Source organism: Rissa tridactyla, chromosome 4, assembly GCF_028500815.1.
Source record: "Rissa tridactyla isolate bRisTri1 chromosome 4, bRisTri1.patW.cur.20221130, whole genome shotgun sequence".
In the NCBI taxonomy this organism is placed as follows: domain Eukaryota; kingdom Metazoa; phylum Chordata; class Aves; order Charadriiformes; family Laridae; genus Rissa; species Rissa tridactyla.
In genome coordinates, this window is record NC_071469.1 from 71,658,499 (window position 1) to 71,675,949 (window position 17,451).

Here is a 17,451-nt window from a genome sequence, read left to right on the forward strand (position 1 = left end):
CTTTAAAAGCCCTTTAGCGTATCTATTGCATTTAAAATGGACAGCTACCATAAAATAAGAAATTTAATCGGCTCTGGGTCGTGCTGTGTTTCTGGTGTAATGTCCCTTACCCTGCTGTATCACAGCAAAGTAGTTTCCTGCAACTTCACTGACCTCATTTAGAGCTCTCCATAAATACAAAAAGCATGGCATAAACTTATACTCACATTTACAAACTTTCGGATTCTTAACATCTTTATTTTTCTCTTTGAATATCTCCACTTCGCTGTTTCACAACCTTGGCAGACAGGGTAAAAGTCAAGAGGACTTCCAAATCCAAGAAATCTTAGGTAATTAAGTGACTTCCATTTGCGGATCTCAGGGAATGCCTATCAACCAAAACACTTAATTACCTAAGATTTCTTGGATTTGGAAGTCCTCTTGACGTTTTACCCTGTCTGCCAATGTTTGTGAACAGCGAGTGGAGATATTCAAAGAGAAAAATAAAGATGTTAAAATCCAAAGTTTGTAAATTTGAGTATTAGTTTTTGCTGGGTTTTTGTAGTTTTGTAGAGCTCTAAATGAGGTCATAAGTTCAAAATCTTTGCTTGTGCTACTTATAAAACTAAATGATAAATTTGTTAAAATATTATGTTGGAAAAGAACCGGTATTCCCAAATAATCCTGCTCCTGATGTCAGCAGGTTTGGGGAAGAAAAGCTCTGCAATACAGCATGCGTAATTTGTAGCAATGTCTGAGGCAGACCTTAAAGCTAAGGTCTCGTTCAGACTTCAGTCTCAAACATGACGGAATTGCACAAGAAGACAATCGACGTAATTGTAGATGGGCCTTAAAACAAAAGAGGGGAAAGAAAAATACAGTGGAATGCTAGAAGTCCATTAAAATCTCCATTAATCTGATGATAATGAAAGATTTACTGCGGTCAAGTAGGAAAACTCCATGGTTTTTTTCTCAGGCTGCTTCTAACAGGCTTCAGCACTGATTTCCAGTGGAAGGAATAAAGAAATCAGGTATGACCAAAGTGCTCAGCCAGGCGAGGATCCCTGCGCAGCTTCTCTTCGAGAGCAAGGTATTTCTGTGGTGCTGTCTGCTTTTCCCTAGAACAAGAAGGGCAATATCAGAGGTAAACTGCAGCAGGACACGGAGTGGAACATTTTACAGGACAGCTGCAATGCCGAGTCCCGGCGGGCTCAGCGACAGACCTCCCCTGGGCACTACCCAAGCAGTCGTTCCCAGTACCTGTTAAGCCTCAGTGCTAGAATCTGGATATGGAACGTGGTTTCAGAGCGACGGGCGAGGAAGTCATCCTTCTCCTCTGCACTGAGCCGATTCTGGTTTTGCTGAAACCACTGGTCCTTCTTCTGCAGTTCTTCCGCCGCCTGTTGGGGGAGTGAGCAACCAGAAGTCAGGGTAATCCCGAGGAGAGCGAGGAGCTAAGGGACACAAAAACGCAACTCGGAAGTTCAGGGAGCTAAGATGAAGGAAACCACAAATCAGAGCTGGTTTATTTTCAGGGGAGGCAATAAGTCTGAGATGAGGTCTCACAGAACAAGAAAACAAGGGGAATCAAAACACGTGGAACAGCAAGAGGCAGCAAAACCCAAATGCGTTGCCTCACTGTAGTTAAGAAGCACTTGGAGAACTAAATCAGCTCCAATTGGGATAGGGACTAAATTTCACCCAGGAGCTATTTTGTTCTTTGATCTCACATGCTAATGAAAAAAAAAAATACATATATATATATATACACACAGGCATGTTGATGGCTCTCTTGAAGTAATCAAAGGAGGTTTGTTTCTTGCTTGCTGTCAGAGATGCGTGTTACCCTCCTGCCAGTACAGAAGAGACTCCAGTAACATGCACACCCTGGAGCATGGCTGGGAATACCTTTTCCAAGCGAGCCTGGATGATGTTAGCTTTATTAATGAGACGATGCTTTAAATCAGTCAGGCAGTCATCTCTGACACGCAGGGCCTGTCCCTTGGTCATCTTCTCTCTGTGGCCTACTTGAATAAGAAAAGGTTCCAGGTAATCCAGATCCTGTTCCCCTCGACCCCAGAGCTCATCCTCCGTTGTGTTCTTCTGGAGAGAAAAGGACAGAGAGAGTCACAGTCCCATTCCCCTGCTTCCCCAAACACCCTGTGATAAGGCAAAATAAAAGCAAAGCCCAAAACTCCTCCCCCACCCCCACAAAGGAAATAATGTTTCTTTTTCCTACAGGTTGATCAAAATGACTGTAGCTTTGCATTAGCTTTGCACCCCGGCCCTTTCCCAATGCGGGTTTTATTCTGTAGTTTATTTTCTATTGACCTTTTTAACATTTCTCCCAATTTCCTTGATTGTAGAGACATCTCTTACGTGTTATCCACCGAGGTGCAAGAAAGGTTCTACAAAATGCATTTATATTTGGGCAGAAATATCAGGACAGGGTATTTTGCGTGGTACCAGCTTGTCGGCTGGCAAACAGCTGGTTCGTGGATCTTTGCCCCTGCTTGTGTTTCACGCCAGAAGTTTGGCATGTAAAACCTAACATCACCTTTTATAACCTCTCTATTCAAGAAAGCTCAGTCTAAAAATAATTTACAAGAATCATCTTGGAGATCTTGAAAAATTAAGTCATTATTATTGAATCTTTTTGTATTTGTCCATAACATTCGTAAGGTATTAATTCCTCAACAGAGATCCTGGAACAAAATTGGCTTTGCAAGCAATAGTCAAAACCAAGAAAATAACCAATTCGTATCACACACAGCGTGTATTTGCCTAATAAAATGAGCCCTGGCTACAAACATGCAGCTTGGAATCCATTATCATACTCCCTCCATCATCCCTATTATCAACTAATCCTTGTTAATTATTTTCTTTATTAACTAAACAAAATAAAACAGTAATCTTTCTTGGTAACACGAGTTTTCGCAGAAAGTCAGACGGTCACAGTGTGATCGTGTTATGTTTTCATGGGAAGTCAAATGAAGCTGTGCTGACTTACACCTGCCAGGGACTTGATCCAGTATATTTTAATGATACAAACAGCTCTTCAGAGATAATTCCTCAGACAGCAAAAGCTTGCTCTGGATTTCTTTGTGTACATGTAATAAATATTGGGATTAACCCAGAGTACCTACCATGGCTTCATACTGTTGTCTTCTCTTTTCATTCCTCTCCGTATTATAAATCGAAACCGTCAATTTAACATTAGTTTCTTCATTCTCACGGATCTTCAAAATCTTTAACGCCTTCCAAAAATCAGAAAAAAGACCCTCAGCTTTCTGAAAAAACGACAGTGCTTTTACATGCTTGACCTGCTAACAGCGGATGCTGCATACAAGAACTGTAGCATAAGGTTAAATATAGAAGATATATACAAATATGTTCATATCCTGCTGACAGATCAAGCCAGTAGTGGTCTTATTTTTAGGTTGCTGCTCCGTATGAAATTCTTGAACACAATTATTGATATTATCTGTTCAAAAAGCTCATCTGGAGTCATAGTCTTGCCACTACTTTTGAAATTATGCTGACAGCTTTGGCTTATTTTTTTGTCTTAACAGGATATACAGCACAAGCAATATGAATATTTTGTCCGTTAATACGTCGAGACTGTGAAATTTGGCAAGGTAGTTCATGAGGTCACAGTGAACTAGCTTCAAATTTCTGAAAAAAAAAAAAAGGGGGGGGGACTTTTGCAATCTTGTTCTTAATTATTGCTAGTAGTCCGTGCTAATATAGTTGAGCATTCCCTGTCCAGCTCCTTCAGGAGTTCCTCTTCCTCACAAAAACATTTTAAAAAAATAAAATCCAATCGCTTTGCCTCCATCTGCTAGGATGGTTGTATTTATCATGAAGTAATTACAAAGACTTCCAAGAACATGGATTTGTTACACCGGTCACAGTGTGATTAGCAATACAAGCAATGTATTTTATGAAGTATTTCTCTACAGTTGCTGCCACAAAAAGTCACTTTGGTATTTTGGATAGGGCTTCCTGGAAATGCCTAGCAACTAGATATGACATTACATACAATACCCTTTCTTTTTGTTCTCCTTCCCAGGCAAAAGGCAGGTACGTTCCTAGATGCCCCAATTCATATGCTGTGATTTGCTCTCCGAAACCATCTTCCTCCCAGAGAATGAAGAGCAAGGGCAGGTACTAGGAAGTGCACGACTCGCCAGAAATATATTTAAGCTACATCTTTGCTGCACAATGACTGGGTTCCAAGCTTGATATTTCAGCATGGAAACCAGCTTTGTGACACCAGAGTATTATTTTGAATCGCGGTTTACGCTGAGGGTGCTTTGGCAACTAGTCAGCTGAAACCGTTTCCATGCCTGACCAACTTTGACAATGGCGTGGACACCTCGCTGGTACCTCAGCTTCAGACTGCTGGACTTGTTGCTTCAGCTGCTTCTCTTCCGCCGTTAGCTCCAGCAACAGTTCGTACAGATGGAGCAGCTTCTCTTCTTTCTCAGAGGACCCCGCCTGGAAGCAGATAAGCTAGTGAAAGCCAGTAGCGCTCTCCGGTTCACGGGACCAGGTGCTCTGCTAACAGAAACTGGCACAGTTCTGCTATGGTCAATACAGTGGCACCAATTTCCACCATTGAAACATCTAGCCCACGGTCAACAGTTTATTAGACTTCATTTCAGTTTTGAGTCCATCAGTAATGTGAGCCAGATGGCACATGTTGCATTTCGCTGATGCTGCTGTTACTTGGTTAGAACCGGTTTGGCAGGGTTAGAGATGAAAGGATGGCACTCCAGCAATTGCGTCCTACATGTTCTCTCCAGTGGAAAATAGAAACTTTAATAAAACATGCATAACATTAAAAAAATCCTCTATTTGCAATCTTTCTTTGATTTTCCTAATTGTGCAGCATCACTGCAGAATTTACTAGCAGGCTGCTGGCCCTGTTTACAGACTCACATCAATGATATCAGTAGAGTGACCTCCCAGCCCCAGATGACAGAATTTGGCTTAAGGACAGCACTCCACTTTTTTTGGAGTATCTTTTATTTAAGGCTAACTATCTATCAGCAATGCATTATGCCTCAGCATCTTGCTGTGCGTCTGCAGGGTAAGCTCTGGGACATTTATGCAACGATGTGACCCAAGAAGTCCATGGCAGAACTGGAGCTAGAAGCCAGGATGTCCGCTTCTCTGCTGTTGTCTCATCTTCAAGAGAGAATGGCAGAGGAAATTTCAGCTTCCCTGCCATGAATCCACGGGATTGAGCCCAACAGCTGCTGAACCAGCATCGTGCAAGATCCCAGTGGCTGTATCTACACTGCCTGATGACCAAGTCTGGGAAGATGACCTCAGGCACGGCTAGAGCAGGCCTTTCACACTACACTACACCCTGCATGCCCCGTCACTTCCAGCATGGTAGCGCACCTCTAGGGGCATTCCTGTTGTCAGTCTGGAGGCTATCTGTGAGGAAGGGGGGCAGATGGAGCGTGGGATTTGTCATGCTTGTAGTTCTCCCACTGACATTTCACCTTCCCTTCGTGTCTTGTAATGTAGAAAAACTTCAAAATATAAGTAGTTTTTCTCCATACCTGATACGTGATGCACATTTCTGGGGTCATGACGATTTCATTTCCTTTCCTATCCCCCTCTGCCGCTTTGAAAAAATCCTTCTTTGACGCAGTAATATATTTATCCTTGAGGTGATATGTCAGTTGGATCATGTCCTCTCTGATCAGAAAGATACGTTCCGCTACATCTTCATCAGCAGGCTTTTCTGGGTTTCTGTGGAAACACTCCTTGATTTGCTAATGAGGGGTGAAGAGAAAGAGATGGAAGCTGGTTAGACAACACAGAAAACTGGCAAGATTTGCAGAGTTGGGTAAAATAAATAAATAAATAAATACCAACAATAAAAAGTTGGTTAAAAAAAAAAAAAACAAGGTAAAAATTGGGCTTTTCTGCCTGGACTATGATGGCATCTCTTGGCCCATGGTCCTACTGTTCTTTCCTGTGCCTTAGAAAAAAAGCCCAAAGCTGCCTAAAGCAATACAGAAGTCTCCAATTTGTGGAGCTGAGTATGCTCTCCAAGCTCAAAGTTAGCTTGGGATGCATCCCTGCCTGAGGGAACTGCAGGAAGCAAGGTATTTTGGACCACAACAAAGTGTCCTACATTAACCAACATAGGGAAGGAAAAAGGAGCATGCTGGGCGCTGCTGCAAAGGCAGGCCACTGCAGGGCTCTGTCCTGGCAGGCGGAGTGTCTGAGCCATACTGCCAGATGTCAGATTTCCTCCCTCTTCTGTTCTCCAAATCAGACCTGACTAGAGGAAGAGGTAGATTACCTGCTTGTAACAAATCAGAGTGATGGGATACTTCATCAGGAACCTAAAACGTTACTAGCTTGGAGTCAGAACATGGAATCATTTGACTAGCTTTGAATCCTGCAAAAATTTCATTCCAAAATCCCAGTCAAGCTTTTTTTCTTCCCTCTGACACACACTTTCCAAGTCTTAGTTTCCTAGTGTCATTCTAGCTGCTCAATGCAGTTCGTGACAACTGGTCACACTGTAGCGCTCTGTCAGGCAAGCAACTGTGAGACACAGCAGCTGAACAAGGCTTGGACATCCCATCTGGACTTTTGCCTTGGCTGTGCCCGCTGAAAATGAACGTAAAGCCCTAGGCACTATGTTTTGCGTAGTAGAAATATCACAGCAACAGATATTTTTCTGTTCCTGCCTTGGCCGTACCACTATAGGCCGGGAGTTAATGTCAGTTCTGGTGCCAGCCAAGTGTATTTTCTTTCCTCTTTTGCCAAACTCCATGTACCGGACATGCAGGAAGTCATCCCGCCCCGCGAAGTACTCCGTCATCTCATTAGCAGTTTCAACACGTTTCTGGAGGCCATCGACTCGCGCCTCATTGTAAAACTCCATTGTGTATTCAGTCTCTGGTTCCAGGGACGTATAGGTGTAAGCTAAGGACATAAAGCAAGATCGCGTATGTTTTCAGAGTTAGCAACCATAACACGGCGAACACAAGTGTGTCCAGAGGAAGCCTCATTTTCTTCAGCAGCCAATAAACCAAATGCATGTTAAGAGCGTAAGAAGGGAATATTCTCACTGCTGTGTACCAATATTCCACGGCCTAAGGACAGCAGGACAGCTCTGCAGGGCCACTGCCTTCCTTACAACCGTAAGGCAGTAGTGAGGGAGTGCAGCCTGGATCCTGCTCTTCCCAAACCAGGGTGAAATGCTGCTTTAGCGACAGACCTGATGCAGGACTTTCTGTCCCCCACATGCACAACACTGAGAGACCAAACATAATCCTAAGGAAAAAGTTTCTACTTCTATCAATCACCTCTACTAGTAAAAGTAAATTATATTACCTTATATATGTGATAGGTACGTATTTTTCTTGTTTTGCTGGCGGGGAGCACTGTCCAGGAATGGAAGCCAACAACCCAATTCCCTACTCTCCACTGGAGACCCTATTATTTATCTAGGTGATTCATCCCACAAGTTTGCAGCCCCCCCAACTTTGGGCTTTTGCCACTGCTAGAAGGGATTCACGTAAAGTCCCAGAGGCTGCAGAGGCTGCCCAGATGAGCTGGAATACCTTTAAGACTGAGGAGGTGTCCTGGGCTGAAGTAATCTGTGGTCAGCTGCGTCTGTTTATTCACTTCTCTCATATCCAACATGTCTTCTCGGTTTTTGAACCACTCCCTCACCTCCACCACTTCAGTACCTGGCAGGAGACAAAGCGTTTCACAACCTTACGTCACCCTGTTGGAGGTGCTAAGGTTCATCTGATGAGCTCTCAGTGTCTGCACAAGCACCCCATGCTCCTGCTGCAGCCAAAGGAGACATCAGATAGTCGCTGGGACTGGCACTGTGTCCAGGGGCATTTCGTAGATGAATCCTAATCTATGTTTGAGTAAATGAATTATGCCTTAAGAAGGTTTATTCCTCTCCCATCAGCAAGAACTAAAGTAATCAGCTCAGGGGGAGAAGGTGGCACAACGAATGGCTACAGCTAGGGGAGAGAAATTCCATCCCAAATATTTAATGATAGTGTCGGGAGTGAAGAGAAATGAGACGGGGACATTACGCTGTCCAAGAGGGCTAAGGGCAGGACACTGTACGTCCAGTTAGGAATCTGCACAGTTTCTTGGACCAGCTGTTGAAGAATAATGCTTTAGAGTACAGAAATATCCACAGTCCATAGCTGCCCCTTTTGATGGCTCCTGTCGACACCAATGAGAACAGTGATACTGTTGATCAAACCAGGCTTCCATTTCCCTGAAGACTGACAATCCAAGCAGCTGACCTGCGACACTGAACAGCCTCACCATTGGGGTGTAAAACGGATTCAAACTCTTGCAGGAACCCCTCTCAATGCTGGAAAGTTCTGGGGCTTGACAGACAGCGAGCATGATGAAGCTGTCCCCCACAAAAAGTGAAAGGAGGATGAGAAAGCAGAAGAGCGACTGGCAGAGAGTGATTGCCTCCCCCTTCCCATCAGCACACCCCAGGCTGTGTTTGTGAAGTGATTCCAGTGTGTTCCCTCATCCCTCTTACAGTCTAAGTCTGCGTAGACGGTGAGGCGTTTCACCAGCCCATTTCCATTCAGGTACGGTGCCCATTTCTCCAGTTTTGCTTTCTTGTACAGGATCACCTTCCTCCCCTCGGAACAGCGGGTCTCAAACTCTGCAGCGGGCAAAAGAGGTGTCAGAAAAATTGACTCCCTTGTACTCAGCCCCAGGAAAAAGAATTCAAGAGGGAGAAAGCCATGGTCTAAGAAAAACCACACATTTATGTATTGTGTTCAGCTGCCAATAAAGCTGTTCAGACCCTGCCTGTTGTGCTTTCATGTTACAACAGTATAACTCTTTTCTCTCCCAAAGCAAATATTTGATAATGCAGGGGCAAGTCCCTTGTGCACAGCGGTAACAGAAAGTCCATCCCAGGTAAAATTATTCAGCTAGCAGGAAAACACGGTGGGTGGGTGTGTGCGTGTGTGTGCATGCAGGGAGATGAGACAATGCAGTGGGGGCAGGCATTCGAACCAATAGCTGGTGCTGCCTTCATCTACTGCACTTCGCTTCTGAAGGGAGAACTCGAGTGAGACAAACAAATGCCCCAGATCCACTAAAAGGTTAGCTGGGGGCAAGCAAAAGCCATGGGAAGAACACGTACCTCTGGGATATATCTGAATTGGGGCTACCCACGATGGTGGCATGTCAAAACTCATGTCTTCCTCCTCCTTTTCCTGCTGAAAGAGAAGCAGAGATTTGCATTTTTGGCAGCTTCTCTTACTGCGCCAGGAGGCATTTTGGTTCTAAAGAATGCGGTGCAGCCATCAGAGCTCAGTTAGTGCGAGGCTGCGCTGGTCCTGGGGAACACAGTGGCACAGTTACGAGGGCTGTGTCGGTCACATGCGTCCTGAGGACAGAGGCAAGCAGCACACTGCAGTTTTACATGGAAGGAGTGTTTTATTGCATTCCCACGCTCTCACTAGCATACCCCTACTCAAGCTAATGAAATTATCTTCTCCTGGCTAATGCTCATGCTGGATAGGGGATGAATGGGACAATCGTCATTCAAACTAATGACCGTCTTGTTTTATGTAGACTGTGGAAGGCGCTTTGCTCCCTGGTTACAGGCGTGGGCTGAGAAGGATAGATAACAGGACGGAACATACTGTTACTGGCGTTCCTGCGTCCCACTGTGCTGGTGCAATGCCTGCTTTATCATGCTGTGTTCTCCCACCAGGACAATATACCATGTTTTGCTTCCAGTACACAGCATATTTTGGTTTATTAGAATACATACATTATTTCTACATCTGGCTGGCAACTCCACCTAGCACCCAGGAGAGCAGGGTGCTGACCAGCAGAAAAAGCGTGTCCAGAAAAATTTCAGTTTGGATTTTTTTTAAATTATTTCATCCCAAAAGTCAATGCACCGGAGGCCTACAGAGATCCCTAGCCACTTAGGACACCAGGAGTACCACCTGGAGTCCTGCTTCAAAAAGCATCACAACTATTCCAAGATTGAGAAAGAATCTAAAGTGCCAACCAAAGCTTCACTAGAGCAATAGTGATCTGACCTGGAGAGGGCAGCAAGCAGGCAGACATGGGCAGGCCTCTGAACACACCAGTTCCATACAGCATCCCCACAGCGCAAGAGCCACCATTTGGGTCACTCACCGTATCATCCGTCTCCTTGTCCGCGAACTCCTTTTCCTCCTCAGCATCTGAGAGCAGCTGAAGAGGCTTGCTGCTCCCTGAAAGCATAATTTCCCAGCGGATAGTGTCACTCAAGTCAAAGATGAGATCCTAGGCCATATAGAAGAAAGCCACTTAACTACAGGGCAGTCTCAAGGGCCTGACACTAAACTGAATGCTGCTCCTGCATGTCTGTGGTGCTCTAAACCTGACTGGGTGTCAGAGAGTTAAAGGACTCTAGACAGACTCTGGATCTCAGTGAGGTTGGTTCATCAGACCCTTGGCTGGCTGGTGGGGCCCCAAAAACTGCCCCCGTGCCTAGAGGCGTGCAGACCCCTTTTCTCATGGTGCCTCTGCCACAGATGAGAGGAAGTTGCTGGAAATGCAGGCATACATGGCCCCAAGGTCAAGCTGATCTAACCCAGAGCCAACCCAGGGAATGGTAAGTGGAAACTGGGATCACCACTGATCTTGGACTTCCCCAGGACTCAGGTTAGCCCAACTGTCCCTCCCAGGCACAGGGTGCTTAAGGGCTTGTTACCTTGCAGCCATTCCGGCAGTCCTGCATGTTCACCCAGTAGTTCTTGTGGTTCCAGACACTCTCGATCCCAAGGAAGCGCTCATCCATGGTGCTGTGGCTGTTTCCCGTGAAGGGGTTGATGAAGAAGGTCTCGGGAACATCCTTCTTCCCAGACAGAACCAAAACCCATGCGTGCACACGTAAGCCATGCCAAGGGTCATGCTCAGGCTTTTCCACTTCCTGTAGCGCAGAGGAGAGGGCAGTAATTATTGCCATTTTATCGCCACTTTAGTCCAAACCGAGGGCAATCTTATTCCTCTGCCCACTTCTAAAGATCTGCAGGCCCTTAACACTCTTCAGAAGAGTGATGTAGTACATACCCGGTACCTATTCCTGTGCCAGCACACACTGTGCTCCCAGAGGCCAAATGGTCATGGCCACGATCGGGGTTGTGTTATACTTCATGGCAGAGGGTGGTGACCTCCTTTCTTTGGTCAGCCACTACCTGCGTCTCAGCTCTTGCTCCTGGAGTTCACAGTGAGGTGGACCTCACTAACTCACCGTAACCTTCTCCTCTTCTCTTTCTTTGTTCTTTGGAGCAGCTTCAGTTTCTGCCTTCTTCTTGGCCTCCTGCTGAAGCTCAAACTTGCTCTGCAGGTCTCGTGGGGGCTTAACTCTATACTTGTTGGACTTCTTCATCCCCTCTTTTGGTACCTGCCTCCACAAAAGTAGGGTCGTGCTGTGAAACCCAGCGGAGATCAAGAGAAGGGAGAAAATGTATGGCTTACAGGTACCTCCCGGTCCCCAACCCTTGGCAGTTTGCAGTATTGGACCTGGTGAGCACAAATTCAGTGAAGCCAGAGAGGCCTCTTATCTAATTGTGGAAAATCACTCAAAAGATCCCTTTAGTGAGATCCCTGCTCAGTACAGACTGAAACCCAGTGTTGACCTGAAGCCGTTCCCCCTAGCTCAACCCTGGAGCTCGGTGGAAGCAAACAGGCTGAGCATGCAATGCCGGGCTCCCCCCTGCTCGCTCATCGCAGGTCTCACCTCCTGTGGCTTCCTGAGCAGTGGGCACAGTTCTAGAGTCTCGTCCAGGGTGCATATCTCACGGGTGGCATACCCGTGCACGCAGTAGGCATCATACCCGGCCCCAATCAGCATGGAGCACAGCAGCACGCTGAAGTCAAAGCAGTTCCCTCGCTGGTATTTCAGGATGGTGGTTGGGGAATAGAGTGAACTGGGCTTGAAAAAGAGAGATGCGCCTTCTCAGTGCTTGTCTTGTGAAGCTGAAGCACACACCAGGCAGAGAGCAAGAGAGAGAGAGAGAGAGCGCTTTGCCCATATCCCCGGGCTCTGCACTCATAGGGAATCTGTTACATAAAATTCCTATGTAAGCCGCAGACCCCAAAAGTCCCCTCCAAAGCGATCTGGGGAAATTCTGACCCCAAATCTGGTGACAAATTTAACTATGGGGAGAGATAGGCGGGACAAGCTTGTCAAACTGCTGAAAATCTAATGCTAGCCACAACTCTGGAGTGGGGCTTACCTACATCTCTAGCTGGTCTGTCTGCAGCATTTCAAAGCAAAAGACCCATAAGTTATAGTTCAAAGGAGGGAACATATTCCCTTCTGGCCCTCACCAGTGACCAAGCAAAGGGATCAATCTGCACATACTGCATACAGAGAGGTTCTACATAGACAGTCTACTCCCAGATCTCAAACATCACCTTAGGTAATCAAAGCAGTCTCCATCTGCTAAATGGAGATACATTCTCTGTGGTCACAAAGTACCAGAGTTCCTCTTGAGACCCTGGGATTCTTGGGACACACTCGGCCAGCATGGAGCTGGTGTAGATTGTTTGGGGCACTCTGCAGGGCGTCAGCAGTCCTTGTTAGCAAAGAGCGCGCTCCCTTTGCCTTAGCTGATTCACATCAGCCAAGAACTTGCCCTACCTCTGGCATCATCCCTTTTGGCCAGCCTAGAAATCTTCCCTTCAGCCACCCCAAAATATCCCCAAAATTGGGACAGATATGTCTAAAGCCCCTAAAGACTGAGGTCAAGCACTGTTCCCTGGACTTAATATGCTCCTTTGTTCCAGGGTCTCTTGGTCTTTGGAGGGGAAGCTTGTCTGCCATTGCAACCCACAGCAGACCAGCTGGTCATCTCGGATGACTGAGAGCAAGGTCAGGCTCGATCTTGTAGAAATGGTGCTTAATTGCTTGACAGGTACAACACTGCACTGTACTGGGATTACCGGTCCAAACAGAGTGCACAGGGCCTGGGAAAATCAGGGGGTTACCTAAGTAATGAGGCGATGATGTGAGGGGTCAAAGACCTTTGCAATCCCAGCCACTAGGGTTTCCACATTGTGTCCTGCTGAGAGGCCCTTCTGTCACCTCTGTCATGGGGCTGTTTCAGACAGGACTGCAGCCCCTTTCTTACCGGTGTGATAGGGGACTCGAGGGGCTCCATGGTGAGGTAATCAGAGACGAAGCTGGCACAGCCATCCCAGTGGTACAGCTCTGCGTAAGGCAGCAGAGTTGGCCTCACCGTTGTGCTCACAAACTTCTGTAGGGCAACAAGAGGACTTTGGTTAGCCAACAGGTGCCTGCCAGAGTCTACTGTCCAAAGCCATCCTCAGACCACCCCTGGATGTTGCAGCTCACATTCAGGACCTCCCTAGAGCATATCTACAGCATCAGTAACCCTCCTCATCTGTTCCGAGATGGAAATTGCATGAGGCCAAGAGGCCGTCTGCTTGTCTGTTGCTAAAACTTCAAGCTGATCTCAGACACATTACAGACGGTTCTCTTGGTTTTCAAGCAAGACAAATAGCTACTGCCCTTTACAGCTTTTACATCCTCCAGCATTTTTTGCCTTGCATGTTAATGATACAATAAAGGTTGGGGAAAGCTGGTCCAAAGTAGCAATTCTAGTTGCCCAGGGGAGCCACCAGGTCCAGAACTAGACAAAAGTTGTGCAGTTTGGGCCCAGTCCTAAACAAAACCAGACCACAAACTTCTACATTTACTTCCTTCCCTGTAACTTCTGGGAAGTTTGGAATAAGACCTACTTATGGATCCAGACTCCGTATCTGTGACTGAGCCCGAGCCTTAACTATTCCATTTGTTTCTTTTAGTTTTCTTTATGTTTCTGTGGTCTCTCCTGTTTCCTAAGCATCACGCTGCAGGGCTGTGAACTGCCTGCGGCCTATATCATCTGTGTATGGTACAACGTGCTTGTGGATTTGGACAGCTGCGGTGTTCCCAGGGTGCTGTGTGCCTGCTCAGGGTGCTGCGGGCACAGCAAGCGGGTTCCCATTCCCTCTGGCCAGCAGGGAGGGCACGAAGGGCTGCTGTCCTTCCCCAGCATTCCGCACTATGGGAGCCAAGTGCTCCCTGCACGATGGCCCAGCCCCACACCACCCCGTACCTCCACGCCACACTCGTTGACCCGGTGGAGGAAGAGCGGCTTGCGGTCAGGGCAGAGGTGAGCGTACTGCTGGAGGAAATGGTCAGCAATGTGCAGCAGCTTCTTTTCCTTCAGGGAGTTTGTCTTGTACGAGGATGGTAACTGGGACATGTCAGTGGAGCTCCAGTCAAAATCACTTCCAGGGCAGAAGGAGGCAGAGAGACACAGGTAATAAGCTGGGAGCAATTCGGGCAAGATGACCTGCTATCAAAACACAGCAGGGGCTCCCTGTTTCCCAGGGAAAAAATGGGGATCATATCCAAGGATATGATTTTGACATCGCCAAGCTTCTTTGGAGTGATGGCAAGCTGACATATACCCAGAGGCTCAGGCGTCTTTATATAGTGTCATGATACAGCAGCAAATGAATGTACAATGCAGGGAGTTAACTTGTTGTACTCACACGTGCCCACTCTTGGACAAACACACTGGGCACGTGAAACTCGCTCATTCCCCTCCCTGTTCCAGGGGACCACATGTGCAATCTCCCCGTGGGCCCCACAGGGACCAACTCTGCTCATCCCAACAAGTACACTTACGGTACATCACTTGGGACGCAGACTTGCTCCACGGACACCTTTGTTTCCACGTCCTGGAGGTTATCACTGATCTCCAAAGCCTTCAGCTCTTCTTCTTCTCTTTGCTCCTCTTCCTCCTTCTCCTCCAGGACCTCCATTCTGCCTCCTCCTGGGCACTGCAGAAATGTACACACCAGTGTGAATTCAGGGGTGGGACCTGGATACACAGCAACACAGAAACGCTTGCACTCTGGCCGCAGTGATTTAGAATCAAGAATGGTTTGGGTTGGAAGGGACCTTAAAGCCCACCCAGTGCCACCCCCTGCCCTGGGCAGGGACACCTCCCACCACACCACGTTGCTCCAAGCCCCGTCCAGCCTGGCCTTGAACACCTCCAGGGATGGGGCAGCCACAGCTTCTCTGGGCAACCTGGGCCAGGGGCTCACAACCCTCACAGCAAAGAATTTCTTCCTAAAATCTAATCTAAATCTCCCCTCTTTCAGTTTAAAACCATTTCCCCTCATACTATCACTTCCCTCCCTGATCCAGAGTCCCTCCCCAGCTTTCCTGGAGCCCCTTTAGGGACTGGAAGGGGCTCTAAGCTCTCCTCGGAGCCTTCTCTTCTCCAGGCTGAAACCCCCAACTCTCTCAGCCTGTCCTCACAGCAGAGGGGCTCCAGTCCTCGGAGCATCTTCGTGGCCTCCTCTGGACCCACTCTGACAGGTCTGTGTCCTTCTGATGTTGGGTGCCCCAGAGCTCGAGGCAGTACTCCAGGTGGGCTCTTACCAGAGCGGAGTAGAGGGGCAGAATCACCTCCTCAAATTTAGTCTGTAAACATGGCTGAGGCTTGGTAAATAAGTGGCTGCATGTTCCTGCCTCCCCCCCCGAGCGTGGCGAGATGGCAGAACCGGGGAAGCCTGGCTTGGTGTGGCACAGCACACCCCCACGTCCAGTCTCGGATCATGGTGCAGCCTCTCCGTGTAAATGCTGCTTCCTCCACCCTGCCCGGGGTGCTACTGGCTGGGAAGCAGCTCCGAACATCGCTGGGCACCTGCCGATGGCCCGTGCCATCTGGCCTGCTCTGAGCCTGGCCGGCCGCTCAGGGACCTTGAAGGGAAGGGGATGTTTTGCAGCGGAGTCAGCAGCCTCCAAGGACAGAGGGCTGTTTATATTATTTATTTACATCTCACGGAGGTTGGGGGCTGTCTTCTTCCCCCTCCTTGAGGTCAGGCTGACCTCCTGAGGAGCAGACAGCACGAAGGCGGCACAGACCTTGCTCGCGGAAGGGAGCAGGGGGCGGCGGGACGGGGGCGTCCCGGGGCCCGGCGCTGCTCCCCGGCCTCTGCACCACCCCGACAGCCTTCCCCCCCGCCTCGCCGCCCCTTCAGCCCCGCGGCCCCGAGGACAGCCAAGCTCCGGCTGCTGCTCCCCTGCCTGCCCGCCCGCCCGCCCGCTCGCCGCCTCCCCCGGCCTCACCGCCGCCGCCTCGCCGCCGCCGAGCCCGCGCACCATGGCAACGCCCGCCGCACGGGGCGGCCTGTGCCCTGGCGGGGTGTGCGGCCCCTCCCGCGCCTCCCCCCGGGGCCTGCCCCCGGCCTACCCCGGGGCCTACCCCGCCCTCTCCCAGAGCCTCCCCCGGCCTGCCCTCAGGCACCCCCCAGGCCTCCCGCCACCCCGGGCGGGCCGCAGGCAACCCCGGAAGCCAGGGGCTCCACAGGTGGCCATCCCGCACCCCCTCACCACTGGCCCGAGCGTCTCCGAAGGCTGAAGGCTCCCGACAGCCGCCTGGAGAAGGCACGTTTCTGGTGGCAGTCCCCTATATCCAGATTTTTGGGTGAAATGAGGGGGAAGTGGACAAACCCTGCCAGGCAGGACAGCTTTGCCACCAACCCCTCAGAGGCCGCGAGGCTGCTGTTAAACTCACAAGTTTCACCCTCTTAAAAAAACCAAAAAAAACACAACCACCGAACCACAGCCCCACCACACACACACACATTCCTCATCCTTTTCCTTTGTTGCTTTCTCAGCCTGCGGGCTGCGCTGCCTTTGCATCTCTAAGCCTGTCTGTGCAAGCTTCTGTCTTAGTTAATTGCTTTGTAAAATAGATAATGGAAAGCAGAGGTTCTCACCCAAAAGCTGGCAGCAGGAGATGGCAGGGAGCCTTTTTCCTTTTTTTTTTTCTTCCTTTATTTTTTTTTTAAATTCGTAGTTCATTAGGCTGTAAGCAGGGTCAAGTGTTAAACACTTCTGTTTTCTAGCTTTCGTTGTGGTTAGGAAAAAAACTAGATGGATGAATGTTCACATTTGCCGCTATGTTATGGTGGCTGTAGCAATTAAAGCTCTAAGGATGCAGAGTATAGTCAATATAAATCACGAGCATCACTTTGAGTGATTACTGCTATTTGCAGCTGGTTGCCGTTTCCCAAAGCGTGGCAGGGCCAAGCCCTCATCCCTCCATCTCTCACCAGTACTTCTCACCAGATCTTAGATGTCAGAAGTCATTACAAAAACATCCAAAGCAAATGTACATTGTGGTTGCGAAACCGCATGTGTTCAGTACACGCAGTTATCTGGCCTTTGATTGTGCTGCCGTGGTATCTGTTGTTGTTGCTGTGTCAAACGCAGGTACCACAAAACCAATTGGATGTGCAAAACCCCGGATTCCCGGGGATTTTGCAGATAGTCGCCCTGTTTGGGATCCTCTGAGGGCTGTGAATTGGGTCAGTGTTCCCAAGCCGTCAAGCTGA

General features: G+C 48.4%; 1 protein-coding gene across 1 annotated transcript; it reads right to left on the bottom strand.

The window, feature by feature from the left end:
* Positions 1-588: 588 nt before the first annotated feature.
* DRC7 (dynein regulatory complex subunit 7) lies at positions 589-17,029 on the bottom strand. Its single transcript, XM_054201488.1, has 18 exons — positions 16,834-17,029; positions 14,726-14,880; positions 14,148-14,322; positions 13,158-13,283; positions 11,762-11,956; positions 11,273-11,425; positions 10,733-10,951; positions 10,174-10,302; positions 9,161-9,236; positions 8,543-8,671; positions 7,581-7,709; positions 6,713-6,939; positions 5,556-5,771; positions 4,369-4,479; positions 3,126-3,236; positions 1,888-2,082; positions 1,240-1,379; positions 589-1,097 (listed from the first exon to the last, which is right to left on the bottom strand). Exons 2-18 carry the CDS (start codon positions 14,860-14,862, stop codon positions 1,007-1,009), a joined length of 2,559 nt encoding a protein of 852 aa, XP_054057463.1. The 5' UTR covers positions 14,863-14,880; positions 16,834-17,029; the 3' UTR covers positions 589-1,006.
* Positions 17,030-17,451: the final 422 nt, after the last annotated feature.